Source organism: Neolamprologus brichardi, chromosome 20 (genome assembly GCF_056152115.1).
Source record: "Neolamprologus brichardi isolate AB-2024 chromosome 20, ASM5615211v1, whole genome shotgun sequence".
Taxonomy (NCBI): Eukaryota; Metazoa; Chordata; class Actinopteri; order Cichliformes; family Cichlidae; genus Neolamprologus; species Neolamprologus brichardi.
In genome coordinates this window covers 8,599,332-8,617,109 of record NC_142123.1, presented here as the reverse complement: position 1 = coordinate 8,617,109, position 17,778 = coordinate 8,599,332, and the positions used below count along the sequence as shown (strand labels likewise).

The window sequence follows — 17,778 nt, the reverse complement described above, 5'->3', positions numbered from 1 at the left end:
AGCTGGATGTTCTGGGACGTTATATTTGGTCTTTGAATGGCTGCAATCCAGGCCATCTGTCGCCTCTTTGTTACTTCAGAAACATGGCTCGAATAATTTCTCTTCAACGATGTAATCCGATAAAAAAATGATCTCTTTACCCGTCGGCTTCCCGTGGCTGTCATGCGACCGGCTATTGCAGTTAATAATACAACCGCTTCTTGACAGTTTTTTGTGTTTCTTTTTATCGCTGTGTAACTGATTTCAATTGAAAGCCTGCGTGCGCTAGTACCTCTTGCCACGAGTTCCCAGAATTCTTTGCGGTTTTACCCTTGAATGACGTCACATTTTCAATCTCTATTAATCCTCTTTTCAGCATGAAATCAATAAATCAATCTCTCTGCATAGTGAAGGTCAAACATCCAAGGAAAAGTATATTGATCAAAACATGCATTTAACCAGATGCATGTTTGGAACAAAACAAAGCAGATCTTTGGTGCTTGAATACTACCGGACAAAACAAGAAGTGCTGCATCTTTCTTTACAGAGAGAGAGAGAGAGAGAGCGCGCAAGGCTGCGAGAGAAACGCGGACGTGACGTCACTGTTAAGTACCCCTGTAACGGTCTATCTTCCGCCTACCAGCCAAGCAAAAGCGTGTAAATCGCGCTTAGGATTTCCTTACTCCAAATTCGCCTCTGGTTGTCACCGCGGGCTGACTTGACTCTGCACTAAGAGGTAAACCCCACCGACTTTAAACAGTGGAAATTCACGCAGCGGTTGTGTAAATGTGCCTCTTTGCTCCCGAGCTTCTCCAGAGGCCCTTGTTTACATCTCGATCCCCGGACTAGAGTGGATGAGAGGCGGAGGCACAGCGGGAGGGGAATGAGGAGGAGGGGTGGCTACCTGGCTAGCTCTTATGTTGTCAATTCTTGTTGGGGAACACATTAAAAGTGTTCCTTGAAAACTTTTGCAAGTGTGTTATGAAGGTGTTCAACAGTCGTAACTCGTCCGAGTCGTGGATTTGCAATTGCGTTACTTCCTCTGCTCAACAGAAATACCAGTACGCTAGCCAGGGAGCTAATCCGGCTAACGGTAAGTTAGCCAGTTGTTGTGTGGATTTAACTTCAGAGGCGCTTTGAGCCGAAACGCTGAAGTCCAGGCACGACCGGGTGCTTATTTGCGTAATTTAATCTCGACTCCCCGCTACCCTCATCCTCCCACAAGACCTGTTATCAAACCTGTGCTGAGTCGCTGTAATACATTAGCCTAGCAAGATGTGTGTCACCCAGTTTGCTGCCTATTTTTATCCTGGATCGGGTGGAATGCGAGCGTTCGTCTGTCTGCCGGGGCCGACTGGCAGGCTTTCCCGGCTAACCTTGTTTTCTGTCCAGTGGATATTTACAAAGTCACATTTTGAACACCGGTGCCAGCAGTCGTCTTTGATCCCGTGTCTGTTGATCAAATCACATGTCGAAACAAGCCTACTAGGGGGGCCTTTGTGCTGTCACTGTTTTAGTTATCCTCAGTGTGTTTTCCGTTCAGAAGTGGGGGGATTACTTTGTATTACACGGCGAAGACACACGTTTTCCCCAGAAGTAAAAAAAAAAAAAAACGCAAGCTTCTCGCCCATATTTTTAAAAAACGTAAAGTTCTGTGCAGCGTTGGTTTTAGAAAGTAAATGCAGTTTATATAAAGCATCTGTCTTTGTTAGACCCCAGCCGATATACTGGAGGTCCAATATTAGTGGCTAGAATTAGGTAGGAGTAATCTATGCGTATTGGTGTTTATAATATGGAAGCTTGTTTCCAGCACTGTAATGAAACTTTGGGGCATTGTCTCAAAATTTGTAGTTGTTCATATCAGAACTCGAAATTCTGATATGACCTGAAATGATGGCTTATCTGTGGCTGGCCCAGTGGTGCAAACAAGCTTGCATATTTATGACTCATAAATAAAAATGTTAAAAGTAAAGAAGAGACTGGTGAAACACCTTTCGCCTCTGTTATGAGTGTTATCGTTGCATACTTTGACCACCCGAAGGGACTTGTTAACTTCACTGTTGGCAACGCACATTTTTGGAAACACTAACATAAACAGCTGATGATGTTCAGCAGAGCTGAACAGAGAGTAAACGCTTAGCTACGCTGAACAGATGCTAATGAAATCTATTTCAGGTGTCTGAAAGGTAAAACAAAAATATTGTATGTGTATGTATAACTATCAGATAATCAGATTTGTAAATCAACTAATATCTGTATGATATCAGTCGAGCTAGTCTGGGTAAAAAAAACAAAACAACAACCCGGTTTTCTGATATGTTGAATCCAGTTGTACACCACGGCTATACTGTTATGTGCTTGTGATTGATTGACGACTCCATTTAAGTGTGTTATTGAGAAATTTTTACAAAAAGTCATTTCAGGCTCTCCTCAGTGTGTGAACCACCAGGTCCTCTGTTCGGAATGACTTAAATCACAAAGTCAACATTTCATCCACACATAACGGAGACAAATTAATACTAAAATCCACCATCTGCCTTCCAGTTAAAGTGTATTTAATCACATCTCACAAAGACTGCTGCCAGCTTGATGCAGTTCACAACACTCTAGGAAAGTCAGTATTGTTAACGGTCAAAAACAATGGTGGTCAAATTCATTTGACCCAGTATCTCTATCTCATCCATCTGCATTCCCCAAGGAAGAAGACATGTGATTAGGTCATGTGGTTCATTAGTTCATTCCAGTTTACTTCAGTTTGTCATTAAACTCTGGCACAGGCATTTTTTTTAATTGTTTTTTTTTTTTTGTCTTGTGTTTATTTAGTAACAATCATTTTAAATCAATTTTAATCTGTTTTATTTTTTATTTATTCCCTTTTACCAGAACACAATTTTCTAGAGATTATGGGACATTTGCTTTCTACCACATTGAAGATGATAACTGATCATTATATTGTATTTGCTGCCATTCTTTTAAGTGCATTTTGACATTGTGAGCCAATGTTCCAAGGTATTACTCAGAGATTCCTAGAAAAGATATCATGGTAGTAGATGTTTGACAGCTGTGAAAGCCCTGTTCAACCTTATCTGCAGCTTATAAGCTTTTATGTCTTCAAATATGATTTCTATTATTTTATGGTTCCTCCCTTTTTCTTTTTTTTTTCCAACTAGAGTTTATTACTCAGGCTTTTTTAATTTTATTTTTATCTTTGGTTATCTGTCAATACATGTTTGTTTTTTGTTTGTTTGTTTGTTTTGTTTAATTTAGCTTTGCAGTATGTAATTTGTTTACAGAATTATGTAGTAATAAAAAAAATAGAAGGGATTTATTTACAGTAGTCTGCAAAAATAAAGTTTATTTGTCAACACAGTCTGAACTCTCTTAGCCATGCTTTGTTGTAATTTCTTAAAGTAGTCTTCAGGAATAGTTCTCCAGGCTCCTTGAAGACATTCAAAGCTCTTCTTTGGATCTTGGATGCCTTTCATTTTGTTCTCTTGTCAAGATGATCCCACTGTTTCAGTAATGTTGAGGTTCGGGCTCTGGGGAGGCTGGTCCATGACTGACAGTGTTCCGCTGTGTATCAGATACTTTTCATCTGCCATTAATAGTTTTTTAGGCCTGCCACTTGGTCCTCGAATTGTTTAATTTCCTCATGTTTTTGCCAATCTATGCCAGGTTTTTGGGTTATAGCATTTTGGGAATCACCTAGTTGGGGCAAAAAATTATTTTTATGCCGGACAAACTGTGTTATCTTTAGCATTTTTTATAAGAGGAAACAAATTGTGTTTTTGTGACAGGATGCTAGTGTCAAAGTGCATGCAGGTACAATTTACAATTAGTTTTTGCCAAGTTGTCTGTTATGTATAGACACAACGCTGGTTCATATCCTGAGTTAGGCGCCTTCTTTAATGCTTGAATGATTTTTAGGTCAGTGTTAAGAAGCTTAACAAACAAACAGAAAAATCTTCCAGAAACAGTCAAGCACAAGGACTGGGTTGAAAATAAGTGAAAAAGCAGCAAAACCCCCCCACAAAACATTCTTTGAAAGATCTTCAGAAAACCTGGAGAACTATTGCTCGAGAGCACTTTAAACAATTACAAGAAAGTCCGGCTCCTTCAAATGAAAAAATAAAGAAATATGGGTGGCTGAATGCTTTTGCACAGTACTATAGATTATTTACGTGCTCACTAGGGCAGGGCAATATGGGTAAAAATTTTATCACTATATTTGAAAATAACGATATAACTGATGATATAATTGATGAGAGACAAAATACTTTACAACTTTATTAGTGCAAAGAAAAAAAAAACATCAATGTATTTTCACATAAACAAGCAGCTGTTTTTTGGTTTTTTTGTGCATTAAAGCTATATAAAAATTTAACAGTGCAAATGCAAATTCCTCACTGACAGTTTAACCAAAAGGCATTTCCAGTGGAAATTGGCCGACATATCCTGAGCATAACCATGTATAATAGGCTGGGTATCGTCACTGATTTCTACAATCGATTCGATTCCGATTCACAAGGTCTCGAATCGATTTGAATCCAGGAAATTTTGACTCAGACAGTCAGAAATATTATAATTCTGATCACACATCAGCACATTTCCATATTTTTTGTCTATAAAAAGAAAGCTGACACTTGCGAGACTTTATCAAAGGTGTGAGCATCACAGCAGATGCCTTTGTGTCAAAGTAACTGAGGATAAACCACAGAAAAACGTGAAGAAGATTTTCCTGGCCTGGGATTTTATAGCAGATGACCTTAAAAAAATATTCTGCAGTAGATCAAAAGTGAAAGAAAACCATTAATCAACATATGAACATTACCTGATGCTGCTGAAGTGAAGCAGAGCAAAGTTACAGAGTTTTTATTAGTTTTTATTTTAAAAAGTTTAAATTTGTTCAGCAGGCCTATTGAACAGCAGAAATGAGGCTTTCTTGTCGGAAGTAAGTAAAAGGAAAAACCAGCGTCCGACAGCGCTGTAAACAATGGTAGACTTGTGCGTAATAAGCAAGCGAATAATGCAGAAAATAGATTTTTAGATGTGAAACTGTTCTTGAAGTACACTGAGAGAGAGCGACAACGAGCTCTGCATGAAGTATGATTTTTATCGTGGAAGCAAAACAGGAAAAGTCAGAGGGAATTCATGACGATGTTTATGTGAAGCGTAGTTTGGATCTTCTTTTGCTGCTGGTTCAGTCAATATTGTTTGGAGAGAGATCAAACCTGCAGGTTCAGAATCTAGCGCAAAAATGACATAAACACAAAGCGCGGACCCGCCGAAACATCAGAATCGGTGAGCTGTCGGCTTTCAGCCCCGACCGTGTCCGTGCCATCGGGTGAGAAAGGCGACATCTCACTGATTCTGATCCGTCGGCGGGTCCGCGCTTTGTGTTTACGTCTTTGTGCACAGTCCGTGTACCTGCTCTCATTTACTGTTATTTACTGTTACTCATTTACTGTTTTAGCTGTTTGGTGGTTGTTGAAATTTTGTGAGGTTTAACCAGAGGGCAAAATAAAATAAATAAAATAAATTTATATTTAAAAATCAATTCAGGATTTTAATGAATCAATATCACGTTATCCAAGCTAGAATCGATTTTAATCGATAATCAAAACCCACCCCTAATGTATAATATCCACAAAACTTAAAAAGAGTCTATACACACAGGATGCGGTAATATTATGTTGAAGCAAAGTACATAGTACTCCGCAAGCCTCCTGACTACGGTAGCCGTAATGCTCTGACAATGCTTAGTTTAGCGAAGTCGTACTAAAACATTTTTTGACAAATTTTTGAGTGCCGTGTACCACATAAAATAGGTTCGGTAATAACGATGGCCCGCTTGCATGCTCTACCAAAAAATGTGCTTTGTTGTGTATCTGGGACGAAATCCAAACCAGTTCCACATCACTGAAGTTGCAGCATTTTTACAAACCAATTCTGGTTCATTCGTTTCATTCAACGATCCGCTTTCGCTCTTCTCATTCTCCGTCGCCGCCATGCTTTTTCCGCCATGTGCGTATGAAAACAAAGGCACTGCGCATGCGCGTTTTACCCACATTCTATGCGATATTTCATTTTCTTATCGTTGCCTAACATTATACCGGCATTACCGTGAAAGATATGATATGGCCCAGCCCTAGTGCTCACTTCATTGTACGTGTTTACTTTGTTGAAATGGAGAAAATGGCATTAGAGACTCTCACCAAAATAAGAAAGTCAACATTGAGTGGCTTAGTGCATATGTTGTGTCACTGTATTTTACCATGTGATAATGCAGGCATCGTTTCTAGATTTACTTATGTATTTATTGTCTTTCATGTACACAAATGGTGTTTGTAAATGAAACTTGAAGGGAGAGGGCAGGCGTGGACAAACGGCTTGTTTTGGATTAAGAAGCTAGAATTGCTCATTCTTAAAAAAAATAAATTGTCTATAATTCCAAAAAACAAATGATCATCAGGAAATGTTATCCACCTTTTATCCACTTGTTTTTCTAACTCTTTTTTTCCATTTTCCTTATTCAACTCTCTTTTTCCCCTTTCCCCTTTCCTCCAGTCTTTTTCTCCTCAGATTATCCAAACAAACTTTCCAAATGAGTGACGGGGAGTGTGACTTCTTTTGCTTCTTCCGCTGCTGCTGAGCGCGCTGTGTATGCGCTTCAGGCAGACAGGAAGGCACGGTGTCTCGTAGAGTGAAGTGGCACGAGAAAGTGGAAAGAGGGCGGCGAGAAACGAGGAGGTGGCGCATCAGTCAAGCCATTTCAGCTCATTGGACGAGTAGGATCCGACAGGTAGGCGGGTAGTCTACCTGTCCGGGTTATCAAATCAGTCGACTGGATGTCTGTGGACATGAATAGCCAGGCGTCGGATAGCAACGAGGAAGACTTCGGGGTGAACTCAGAAGAGGAGGATGAGGATGATGGAGGAGAAGAGGAGGATCCGGGTGATATTGCAGGATACTACGACGGAGTGGCCAGTGACGTGGAGCAACAAGGCGCCGACTCCTTCGATCCAGAGGAGTACCAGTTCACCTGTCTGACCTACAAAGAGAGCCAGCGGGTGCTGATGGAGGAGGTTAACACTGTGGCTGCCGCACTGAAGGTGAGTGGAGCTGCACTCTTCTCAAAAACATTGGTTTAGTGTGTGAAATCAAAATCTGAAAGACAAAAGCAGGGTGCAAGTGTGTGTTTTGTTTTGTTTTTTTTGTTTTTTTGTTTTTGTCCCCCCCCAAGTTAGATAATTCAGTATGGGTCACCCTCATTTGTCATGCCTCATATGTCATGTTATTGAAAATATTACAAAACTAATTCTTTCTTGTTTACAAAGTTTCATAAGAAACAGGTACAAAGTTATCATGGATCACCAACAAAATTGCAGTTGGGTAAATTTATCAAATGGAGCAAATTATTATTTATTTATTTTTCAATTGGAGCAGAATCTATTGGAAAGGTGGATAAGAGAGAAACAGGAAATGTTGCAGAAGAGTCAAGGAAGGCATGCGGTGGCATGCAGTCTTGCATCCTTCCTCATGCATGCTTTACTCATGCAGCCCCCTTGGCTTTAAAAACAAAAGAAAAAAAAGAAAAAGGCAGTGTTTCCAGTAGTTAGAATTCAGTTGATGCAGACTAGCTTGTGGTATGTGTTACCCGTGGGAAAACACACCTTAGAACAATGTTTCACATGTTCATGTGTGAAAATAGATGGCACAGCGTTTTTTAGGGGCCATTTGCTCTGCTCCTAATGTCATTAAGATGTAGTTTTCAACTGAAATCTTTCATGGCATGCGTTTTAATTTCTTTTTGCTATTTGGGCTGATTGGGGCCTGATGAATGTAAAAACAACGACTTATAAGATTTTTTTTTTTTTTAACATGATTTTTGTTCTTGAGAAAAATTAGATCCACATATGAGGACATTCACTTTAAATTTCGATAGAACAGTGGCAGTATAATGTTCTCGTAAGTGGATGTCAAGCAAAATTAAGTATTTTGGTCTAAATAACCCAAAATGTGATGTCCACATATGTGGACACCAGGTCCTAGGAGGTTAACTGCAAAATACCTTTTTGAAAGTCTAGATCACAGAACTTGCTGTCAGAAGGTTCCAGGTGAACATAAAAAATAAATAAATCACCAATACCAGTCTTTTGAACTGATGGAATGTAAAGTAAAACATTTTGACAATGAGTGAAGGTTTGATTGTAGGAAAAAGGGCGACTAATTGAAAACATCTCCCCTGCTGTTAAGTGCAGGGATGGATTTGGGCGTGTGTTGCAACTAGAGGCAGTGGATTTACTTCAGTCGTATTTCAATAAATTCTTGATGCAATTATTAGTATGTGTTTTTAAAAAAAAAGACAATGGCTTCAGTGCTCTTGTTGTAAAAGTACTTTGATGTCTAAAAGGGGCAGGGTTGCAGATCAAAAATCAGTGGAGAGACCTGAAAAGTGCAAGAATCTTTCAGAAGGTGTTTGCAGTCAAAAACAGGCAGAAATTCCCTAAACAAGAAGTGAAAACATTTACAAACTGTGATACTTGTCAGTGGGATGCTTTAAAGAACGGAGTGAAACTTTTGGTCTGGGCTTTTACCCCTTTTTCTCATTTTTACATAATCTGTAAAAGATTTAAAAAAAAAAACTTTATACCTTCAGGTCACCTGTTTTGGGTAACATTGCTAAGTCGACAGGTTGTTTTCCATCAACATCAACATCAACTTTGCTCACAGTTCCACACAGTCAAATTTGACAGCTGCACTGCACAACTGCAGTCCCCTGTTAGCAGAACTGAGGCATGTGTTTTTCTTGATGGCACTAGGTAAAATAAACAAGTATGTCTCAGTGCCTTTGCTGGAATAAGTCCTAGGGGGTACTTTAAGAGTTTAAAACACAAAGACACAAAGACAGTGTTACATTTAAGAAGACTTGGAGTGTCTTTTCTTTATTATAAAATTGTAATGGCATTTCTTTTATCGTAAGCTCAGTTCATCAAATCTTGACATTCACTACTTTGAACGAACTGTCTACTTTTTTGTTTTGCCACTAAGTCGCTTGTTGTGTAGCAGAGGTCTTACTAAGAGGGAAACCTTTGTAGGTCAGGACTGTAATGCAGTGTTTTGACCATCAACCAAACTTGGATCTGAGTCATTTGTAGAATTACACACAGAGCTCGAGTAGCAGTCTTTCAACAAAGGAAGTCACGCACCAATCGTTTAAGCAATCTTTTATTTCTTAGAATTGGACATCATTGAAGCAACATCTCAACATCTCTGCGTCCCTTCTTTCTCCCACAGGTTGTACCGTCAGTAGCAAAACTGATCCTAGCGCATTTCCACTGGCAGGTTTCACAGATATTGGACAGGTATGTCTCCACTGCTTCTCATCTTTGCAGAATTTCTTTTACACTATCTGTCCTTCACATCCATTTCTCAAATTTATTTTCTGCCCTTGCAGTTTCTCTTCTTCACTGTTTTTATCTCATCATCTTCCTGTGTAATATCACTCTGCAACTGCCAACACACATTTTTAGTTCACTCTGACACTCTTTTCTTTTTCATTTTGTGTTGTTTAAACTGCACAGACTAGATGTTTTTTGTTTTTGTTTGTTTGTTTGTAGTTGGGTTTTTTTAACAACTTATGGCAGACAGTATCAAAAAGTTAATAAACTTAAATTACAGTTACTTTTAGTACTCATTGATACTTAGTAACACATTCGACTTGATATCTCTTCAGGCATTTAACATCCACTTCTTTGTTGATCAACTTTAATATACTGTTGAGTTCCTCATTTGACCTCTGCTTTCCACAGATATAAGTCCAACTCGTCTCTGCTCTTGTCAGACGCTCTGGTCCAGCCCAGCAGCACGTGCAAATCAGTCACTGTGAGTGGGGTATAATCATTTGTTGTCACTGATTCAACTCTGTACTCATGTCTGCATCAAAGTCACTGTGATTGTAATGCACCAGATAATCCACTTGTACTAACACAGCTGATCAGAGTACTCTGGCTTTATATTAATACGTGAAATTTGTCTTTATTAAATCTTTATTTAAAAAATAACTTCTACTTACCATTGAGCTAAGAAGTTTATTGTATTTTTATTTTCTTTATTGTCTTTTAATGTGTATTTGTTGTTTTAAACGCACCATATTAATAAAAATGACCTTTGACTGCTCTTGTCAGAAACTTTGAGCTTACCAACAAGCTCTCTGGTTCATCAGGCTGATAATCTCGATTTCTCTTTCAGGCCCCTCAGTCCCTCCAGTGTGGTGTGTGTCTACAGGTCGTACGGAGAGACTCTCTGCTGGCACTGCCCTGCCAGCACTCCTTCTGTAAAGCATGCTGGGAGCAGCACTGCACCGTACTGGTCAAAGATGGCACGGGAGTGGGTGAGTACACAGCAAGCGTGTTTGTAAGCATCTCTCTAGTCATCAGAGCGGTTATTAGAGTGGGAGTGAGTCACAGTTTGTTTGATCAGAGCTCCCAAACGTCTGTTCAAGAATCTGTATGTCTGCACTTTGTATATTTATGCGCTGGTATGTGTATTTGTCCACTAAGGGTTTCATCACGGTTTCAGCCTCTGATCTGCCTTGCTTTACTGCCAAACCAGCGTAGTTTGCAGAGTGGTGTTTAATTTGCGCTACATCAGCCACCCAGCAATACCATGTTTACTAACAGAAAACACTGCACATCCCGGATGTCCATATTTATTTGTGCTTCTGCATGTGTGGAAAATGAAAGAATGTCTTTGGACTTGGAAGATAAAGGTGGTGTAATGTGACCTTTTGATGATTTCCATCTGGTGTGGAGTTAAACAGGCAGACATGCTCCTGCAGAAGCCTCATTTATCAGTGTGTGTCTGTGAAAGAGTGTGCTTGTGTCAGCAGGATGGCAGATGGGTGTGTGGGTGTGTACATTGATCGTTTCTAAGTTTTTTGAGCATTATACTGTAGACCTGTGCCAGATACCTTTCTTTTCCATGAGCGGTTACTGCTGCTCCTCACTGTTACTCACTCAGCAGACGAAAAAGAGAAACCAGTGTAGCCGCAGGACGAGAGGAACACCTTACACTCTGACAAAAAGTTGGTAAATCTAGTTACAAACCTATGTTAGCAACAACTAGATGAAGTGAAGCCTGACGATCGCTCCTGTGACTGAGAGAGAGGTCAGACACCTAAGCTGAGATCCAAATGATCAGAATGGTCCAATATTTGGGTTCAGCTCTTGTACATTTTATGTGTGATAAAGTGCATAGTTTACCAGGCTCCCTGTAGCTGCATGTGTGTGGGAGTGCAAATGCTTTAGCAGTGAGATGTGTGAGGATGTTTGTGTGCACGTCCCTGTACTGCCTTTAACAGTCTCTCTGATAAAGTCAGTCCATGTAACCAAGTCCTCCTCAGTCTGATAAGTGTCTCTATATCAGCTGCACTAAGGAAGGGTCTGTGGTGACAGATGACCCCAGTCTAGTTGTAGGTCAGTGTAACACAAGAAACCAGCCCACTTAGGCCAAACATGGCTGCAGTGGAACTTTTGGATGGCTGTAATTAAATTTAAAGGGTGGGTTCATTTGTACTATTAAGCACACAGGTCTCCAAAGTCACTGTCTACATCTTATTTGTCTCACTGTCTGTGATTTAGGACTGTAATAAATGTGTGTTTGTGTGTTCAGGTATCTCGTGTATGGCTCAGGACTGTTCCCTGCAGATGCCAGAAGACTTTGTCCTGCCACTGCTGCCAGGAGAGGAGCTCAAGGACAAATACAGACGCTACCTCTTCAGAGACTATGTCGAGGTCTGTGACAGTCTCTGTGTTTGCTCAGATACTGTGTCAAAGTCTGCATGTATAGTGAATGAGAAGCATCTGGAGAGGCAGTGAGAACTGAGTTGGCCTATTTGTGTTTGCTTTGAATCAGTGAATGTTCCACACACAGCGTGAAATCTGACTTCTTTCCTGTATATATGTCTGTCTCACCAGCTAGGTATCTTTGTTAATGCCAATTCTTATATCTCAATCAGACAGTCATTTCCAGCAATCATTCCCTCAGATGATAAAGAAATACATCATCAGTTGGAATTAATTACCAAGGTTGTCTTATGTCAGATACTTGTGCCTACATTGGAGGTGAATTCATTAATGGTCTCTTTGTGCTTTCTGTAGAGTCACTTCCAATTGCAGCTGTGTCCAGGTGCAGACTGTCCCATGGTCATCAAAGTGCAGGAGCCACGGGCACGTAGAGTGCAGTGTAGCCGCTGCAGTGAAGTCTTCTGGTAAGTGACACATTGAAGTTACAGTAACAATTTCACACATAGATTATTAATTTGTTTTGCTGTCTAATTAAAAGTATCATTACTATACTGTTGTTAGTTTGTTTGGGAGGGGGGTGTTGTTGTTTTTGATTTTTTTTTTTTCTTTTGTGCTGGCTATAAATCCTGCTAGTAGAATAACATGCTGCTAAACATAAAAATAAGACACAGATTACTATTATTTTCTCTTTATTTTCTCACAGATTTCACTGAAACTCTGAAACTTGTTTTTAAATATGTTTTTAATCTAGGCTCAAAACATTAAAAACTTGCACATTTACAGATATGTACAGAGCTAACATCGTCTTTTATGAATTAGTAAATTGGATCATTGTTTCACATACAGATGTTTAACTAAAAATTATCCTCTGAAGTTTTTCCCCTTATGTGACTTTTTAAAAAAAAAATTATTATTAGAATCTTTATTTTATGAATCCAGAAGCTATGGGGTGAATTATTTGCAGAATCTGTTACTTGTTCAGACTTTATATGGTGGAATTGTGTCGCTACTGTAATTTGTTCATATTTTTTTCCTGAGAACTTTACTCAGTTTCACCTTCGGTCTGTTTTTTATGTCACTGTAATCAGTGAAGCTTATCACTGTCTTTGTTTGTTATCTTTTCCTCAGTTTCAAATGCCGTCAGATGTATCATGCACCCACAGACTGTGCAACAATTAGGAAATGGCTGACCAAATGTGCAGACGACTCAGAGACTGCAAACTACATCAGCGCCCACACTAAAGATGTAAGAACGTCTGCATGTAAACACATTGATATGCGCATGTACTGTAACTGCTGTTGCTCGCACACTTGTGCGCTTGCACACCTACTTTCGTTTTGAACTCTCCGTTGGTCACAAATCTGACACAGTTTGAAAATGTAATTTGTATAAACACTGCAGATTTTCAGCTCGGAGTAGGAAGTTAAGAGCTCTGTTTGTCTTCTAGTGTCCTAAGTGCAATATCTGCATTGAGAAGAATGGAGGGTGCAATCACATGGTGAGTCAGAGCTGAAATTCACACTTTCCCAGAACACAGGAAACACTAAAAATACATTCACATTCTGAGAGCTGCTGTCCTCAGCTCTAATCATTTGCCACTTGAGTGAATCATTCCAGAAAGATGTTACTTATTTGTTTTTGCTTTTCATTTAGTAAAGTCTCTAAGCTGTATGTGTGACAGCATTGTGTTCATTAGTCTTGTGTGATCTGCCGAATGGCTTTGAATCACGGTCCTAGTGAATCTTAAATTATTGTGTTTTCAGGTTTCTGGTTCACTAATTTGACTTCCTCCTTTTTTTTCTTCTTTCTTTGTTTCAGCAATGCTCCAAGTGCAAACACGGTAAGTTGGCTGTCTCAAAATGTCACACCTCTTCTATGATTCAGAGGAGGATTCTGTGGAGCAATTTGCATCCATCTGGGATAATGATTGCATTTCCAAGAAATTTCCAGTCCCGGTTTGCTACTATGTTCTTGAAAACAAAACGTTAGAAGCTGCGGTTTGGCGGACTAGCAGACACGGCTTCTTCTGAGCTACTCCAATTATCAGTTACACAAAAATGTGGTTAAATCAATCTCTGTGTCATTCATTGACATAACAATATATTATCCACCACTCTATCACATCATCCTCTTTAGACTACTAGAAATAAGAACTGAAGTTATAATTATGGCCTTTTTTTTTTGGTATACTTGTGTGTACTGTGGAGAGTCCATAAATCTGTTTTGTTTTCCCTCCTGTGAAAGACTTCTGCTGGATGTGTCTTGGAGACTGGAAGACTCATGGCAGTGAATACTACGAGTGCAGTCGCTACAAAGAAAATCCTGATATAGTCAACCAGAGCCAGCAGGCTCAGGCCAGAGAGGCCCTCAAGAAATATCTCTTCTACTTTGAGAGGGTAAGCTGTTTTTTTCATAGAAAGGCTCCAGGTTAAACAAACCTGACTTTTTATGTCCTGTTTCCAAACACTCTGATACAAACCTTTTTGGTATTTTGTTTGTTAATCTTTTGTTAAATTTCATTTTCTCTGAAGCTTTACTGGGTTGACAGCTTCTTACACTGTCAACAAACCTACATTTTTAGACACAAGGGAGCTTAACATTGTATAAAAGCTTTGTAGGACATTGGAAATTAAAAGATTCTGCACCTCATCTAAAGTGTCGTACTGCTAGAAACAAACTAATATTTAATTTTTTTCCCACCAGTGGGAGAATCACAACAAATCTCTCCAGCTGGAAGCTCAGACATACCAGAGGATTCAGGAGAAGATCCAGGAGAGAGTAATGAACAATCTGGGAACCTGGATTGACTGGCAGTACCTGCATAACGCTGCAAAGCTACTGGCAAAGGTACTGTGGCTGCATGCATGCATGGGTAGTGAGTTACAGAGGTGGAAATGCAGAAATGGGGAAGCAGATGCACATAGGAAAAAAACAACAACAAAAAATATCAACCATGATCTATTTATTCATTTCCTTTGGGCTGAATCATAGTTACAATTAAGTTTGAGCTGAAATAACTCAACATCTTTGATTAACTAGAATTCACAAACACACTGAGCATGTGGTCTCCCAGCATATCAGTGTAAATGTGCAAATACACTTTTAACACTGCACTGATCAACTGGTTCCTTTCTGCTTTTAAAGGATTTCAAAGTGAAAATCTGCTTTGTAACATGTCTATGAAAATGCCTCACATGCAACATATGTGCTGCTTGGGTTGAGTATATACAGATGGTGATAAAGTTTAACTTTGTGATGCTTAAAAATCAAGTTTTTACAAATTTGAGTTTTTGTGTGCAAAGTAAAATAACTCAAGTAAGCCTGTGCAGTGTTGTGATTGCATGTTGTCTTGTTCCCAGTGTCGCTACACACTGCAGTATACCTACCCTTACGCCTATTACATGGAGTCGGGCCCGCGCAAGAAACTGGTGAGAAACAAGCTTCAATAAATGATATAATATCAGCTGTGATTCCAGTGTCTTCCTTTTACTGTCCTACCACTGACTTTGTATCTGTTCAACAAATGTAATTGTGACTTCAGTCAGATTTCTCTTTGGGTGAGCTGATGTTTGTGTTCCTCCATGTGTCCTCTGTAGTTTGAGTACCAGCAGGCCCAGCTGGAAGCAGAGATAGAAAACTTGTCGTGGAAGGTCGAGCGAGCCGACAGCTACGAGAGAGGAGGCGAGGGGGAGCTCAGCGCCAGTGACAGAGGGGTGAGAGAGTATACTAAACAATGGGAGGGAGGGGAAATGCATTAGGTCTGTAAGAGGAGAAAACGACAGGATGACAGCCATGGGAATCTGTTGCTGGTTTCATTACATCCAAGTAATGACAGCACATGAAGCATGGTGGAGTATTTATTTGTTGTTGAGTTGATTTCCAAGTAAAATAGGTGACTTTTTGTTTTAGGCAAGTCCATGGCTCATTAATTTGATAAACAGTGGATCTCAGACACAAGGGAATAAGTGATCCTACTGAGATCCATTAGATGGTTCAGTTCATTGATGAGTTTTGGATTCCAGTGTTTCATATGATTTTTATTGACAGAAAAGTATTGTTTTAAAATAATAGTGATTGATTTCTTTTTTCTTTTCTTTTCTTTTCTTTTTTGCAGGATCTGGAAAATCAGATGCACATTGCTGAGCAGAGGCGACGCACGCTGCTGAAGGATTTCCACGACACCTGAAGCTCCATCGCGACTGCAAAGCACCAGCATCTCCCTCTTTACTTTCTTCCTTCCCTGCCTCCTAACCTTTACTTCCTTCCATGACCACGCCTCGGTGCAGTCATACTTTACCCCCTCCTTTTGCTTCACTGCACTCACTTGTTTGCTTCCATCTTTCCCTCCCCCTCACTCCCATAAGGCTGCAGGGCCACAGAGTGGCACGATTGTATCAGCCATACCTCTTCATCATCCCCGCCGCGTTTACAGGTTTTTGCCTCAAAGCATCAATTTTACCGAGGTTACACTGGTTTCATCATTTCAGATCTGATCGTGTAGGTCAAAGCTCAGAGGTCTTCTGTCAGCTGCTTTGCTTTTTATTTGTCAGTAAACATCGAGACACTGGCACCAGCACCTGAAAGCAGAGTGAAGCCTTATGAAAAGAGAGCAGAGCTGCTTTTTGCAAAAAATTGCTGGTGACCTTTTGTGGCATAATCTCTAGTCAAACTGCCATGAATGGAGAAGAATGAGGAAAAGCTGGGAAGAGTATTTTGTTTCTTTTATTTATTTTTTTCTTTGAGCAGAAGGTGCAGATTGGTGGTGTTACAGCGACCATAATGGCTAGATTCCACTTGATGGTAGTTGCACATGCAAAGGTGAAATTTAGTTTCCTCTCCAGATATTTTTTGGGGGAAGAAAACACTGAGTGTAGAAGTTCTGTTGTTGGGGTTTGTAGTGCATCATCTTCTCACTGTTGGAGAGTGATATCTTCAATGATGGGTGCCACAGCCCTCTCATATGATGCAAGAACCTGCATCATGCTGGAGGGAAGGTTTCATTTCTTTAACAAACACTTGTTTGAACATTCACTTCTTTAGATTCAGTCACTAGTGTTTTATAGTAAACACACCTTCCCTCCACTGTTTTGTCTTTTGCTCCAGCAACCGCTGCCAGCAAAGAGTCGTTATGGCTGAAGTAAAACTACCGAATCAGTCCCGTTCTGGTCTCCACATTCTGATGCTGTCGCTCAGTTGTGCTCAGCTAATCTAGATCCAAGCCGGCGTGATCCCTTTCTATTGCAAATCTAACATTAGCACCTCCGCTGATCAGATCATGAAGTTGTTATGAAGCTGTGAGTGTAATCTCTGCCATTTACACACACTACAGCACCTCCCACTGACATGGCATGCACACGCCCACACACTCACGCTCAAACACTCCGCTGCAGAAAACAAACTGTTAATTTCTCTCCTCGTCCCATCTCATGCGCTCCTCTTTCTTTTCCATCATCCCCCTATACTTTATTTTGCCCTCGTTTTCTCTTTTTCCTTTCCCTGCTGACATTGTTCACTTTTCTTCTGGAAAATGGCTCTTCATAGATAGATTGTTTTAAAAAAAAATTGAAAAAAAAGAAAATACCAAAAAAAAGCTGTAATTTTCAACGGTTGTACATTAATACAGAAATAGAGTTACTGAGAGAGTTTTTAAACCGGATCCTGTCTCTTGTGTGTTAATTACAAACACCACTTCACACAGAATTTCACTTAAAGGTTTAAAGGACAAAAAATCAAGTCATTGTTTGTTCCACATTTATTTTGTTGTGTTGTTGTTATTTTTTTTATTTTAAGGAATTTTAATTATTTCAGTTTTTTACTAAATGAAAGGAGAGTGATGCGGCGCTGATGCGGACGCTGCACTGATCTGTCGTGGTGAAGAAGGAGCTGAGTGTAAAAGCAAGGCTCTCAATTTACCGGTCGATCTACGTCCCTACCCTCACCTATGGCCACGAGCTGTGGGTAGTGACCGAAAGAACGAGATCACGGATACAA

The 17,778-nt window shown here is 39.9% G+C and overlaps 1 protein-coding gene across 1 annotated transcript; it reads left to right on the top strand.

Annotated features, from left to right (window-relative positions):
• Positions 1–579: 579 nt before the first annotated feature.
• Positions 580–17,443, top strand: arih2 (ariadne homolog 2 (Drosophila)). The gene is made up of 15 exons (XM_006785386.2): positions 580–715; positions 6,547–7,091; positions 9,277–9,344; positions 9,792–9,864; positions 10,231–10,372; positions 11,653–11,774; positions 12,141–12,250; positions 12,915–13,032; positions 13,235–13,285; positions 13,606–13,627; positions 14,032–14,183; positions 14,491–14,634; positions 15,147–15,215; positions 15,384–15,500; positions 15,902–17,443. The coding sequence occupies exons 2-15, from the start codon at positions 6,828–6,830 to the stop codon at positions 15,971–15,973; spliced, it is 1,524 nt and encodes a 507-aa protein (XP_006785449.1). The 5' UTR covers positions 580–715; positions 6,547–6,827; the 3' UTR covers positions 15,974–17,443.
• Positions 17,444–17,778: the final 335 nt, after the last annotated feature.

Coding starts and splice junctions, on each gene's coding strand:
- arih2 (XM_006785386.2), top strand. CDS start 6,828: ATGTCTGTGGACATGAATAGCCAGGCGTCGGATAGCAACGAGGAAGAC. Junction 7,092..9,276: donor CTGTGGCTGCCGCACTGAAG/GTGAGTGGAGCT, acceptor TTTCTCCCACAG/GTTGTACCGTCAGTAGCAAA. Junction 15,216..15,383: donor CGGGCCCGCGCAAGAAACTG/GTGAGAAACAAG, acceptor TGTCCTCTGTAG/TTTGAGTACCAGCAGGCCCA.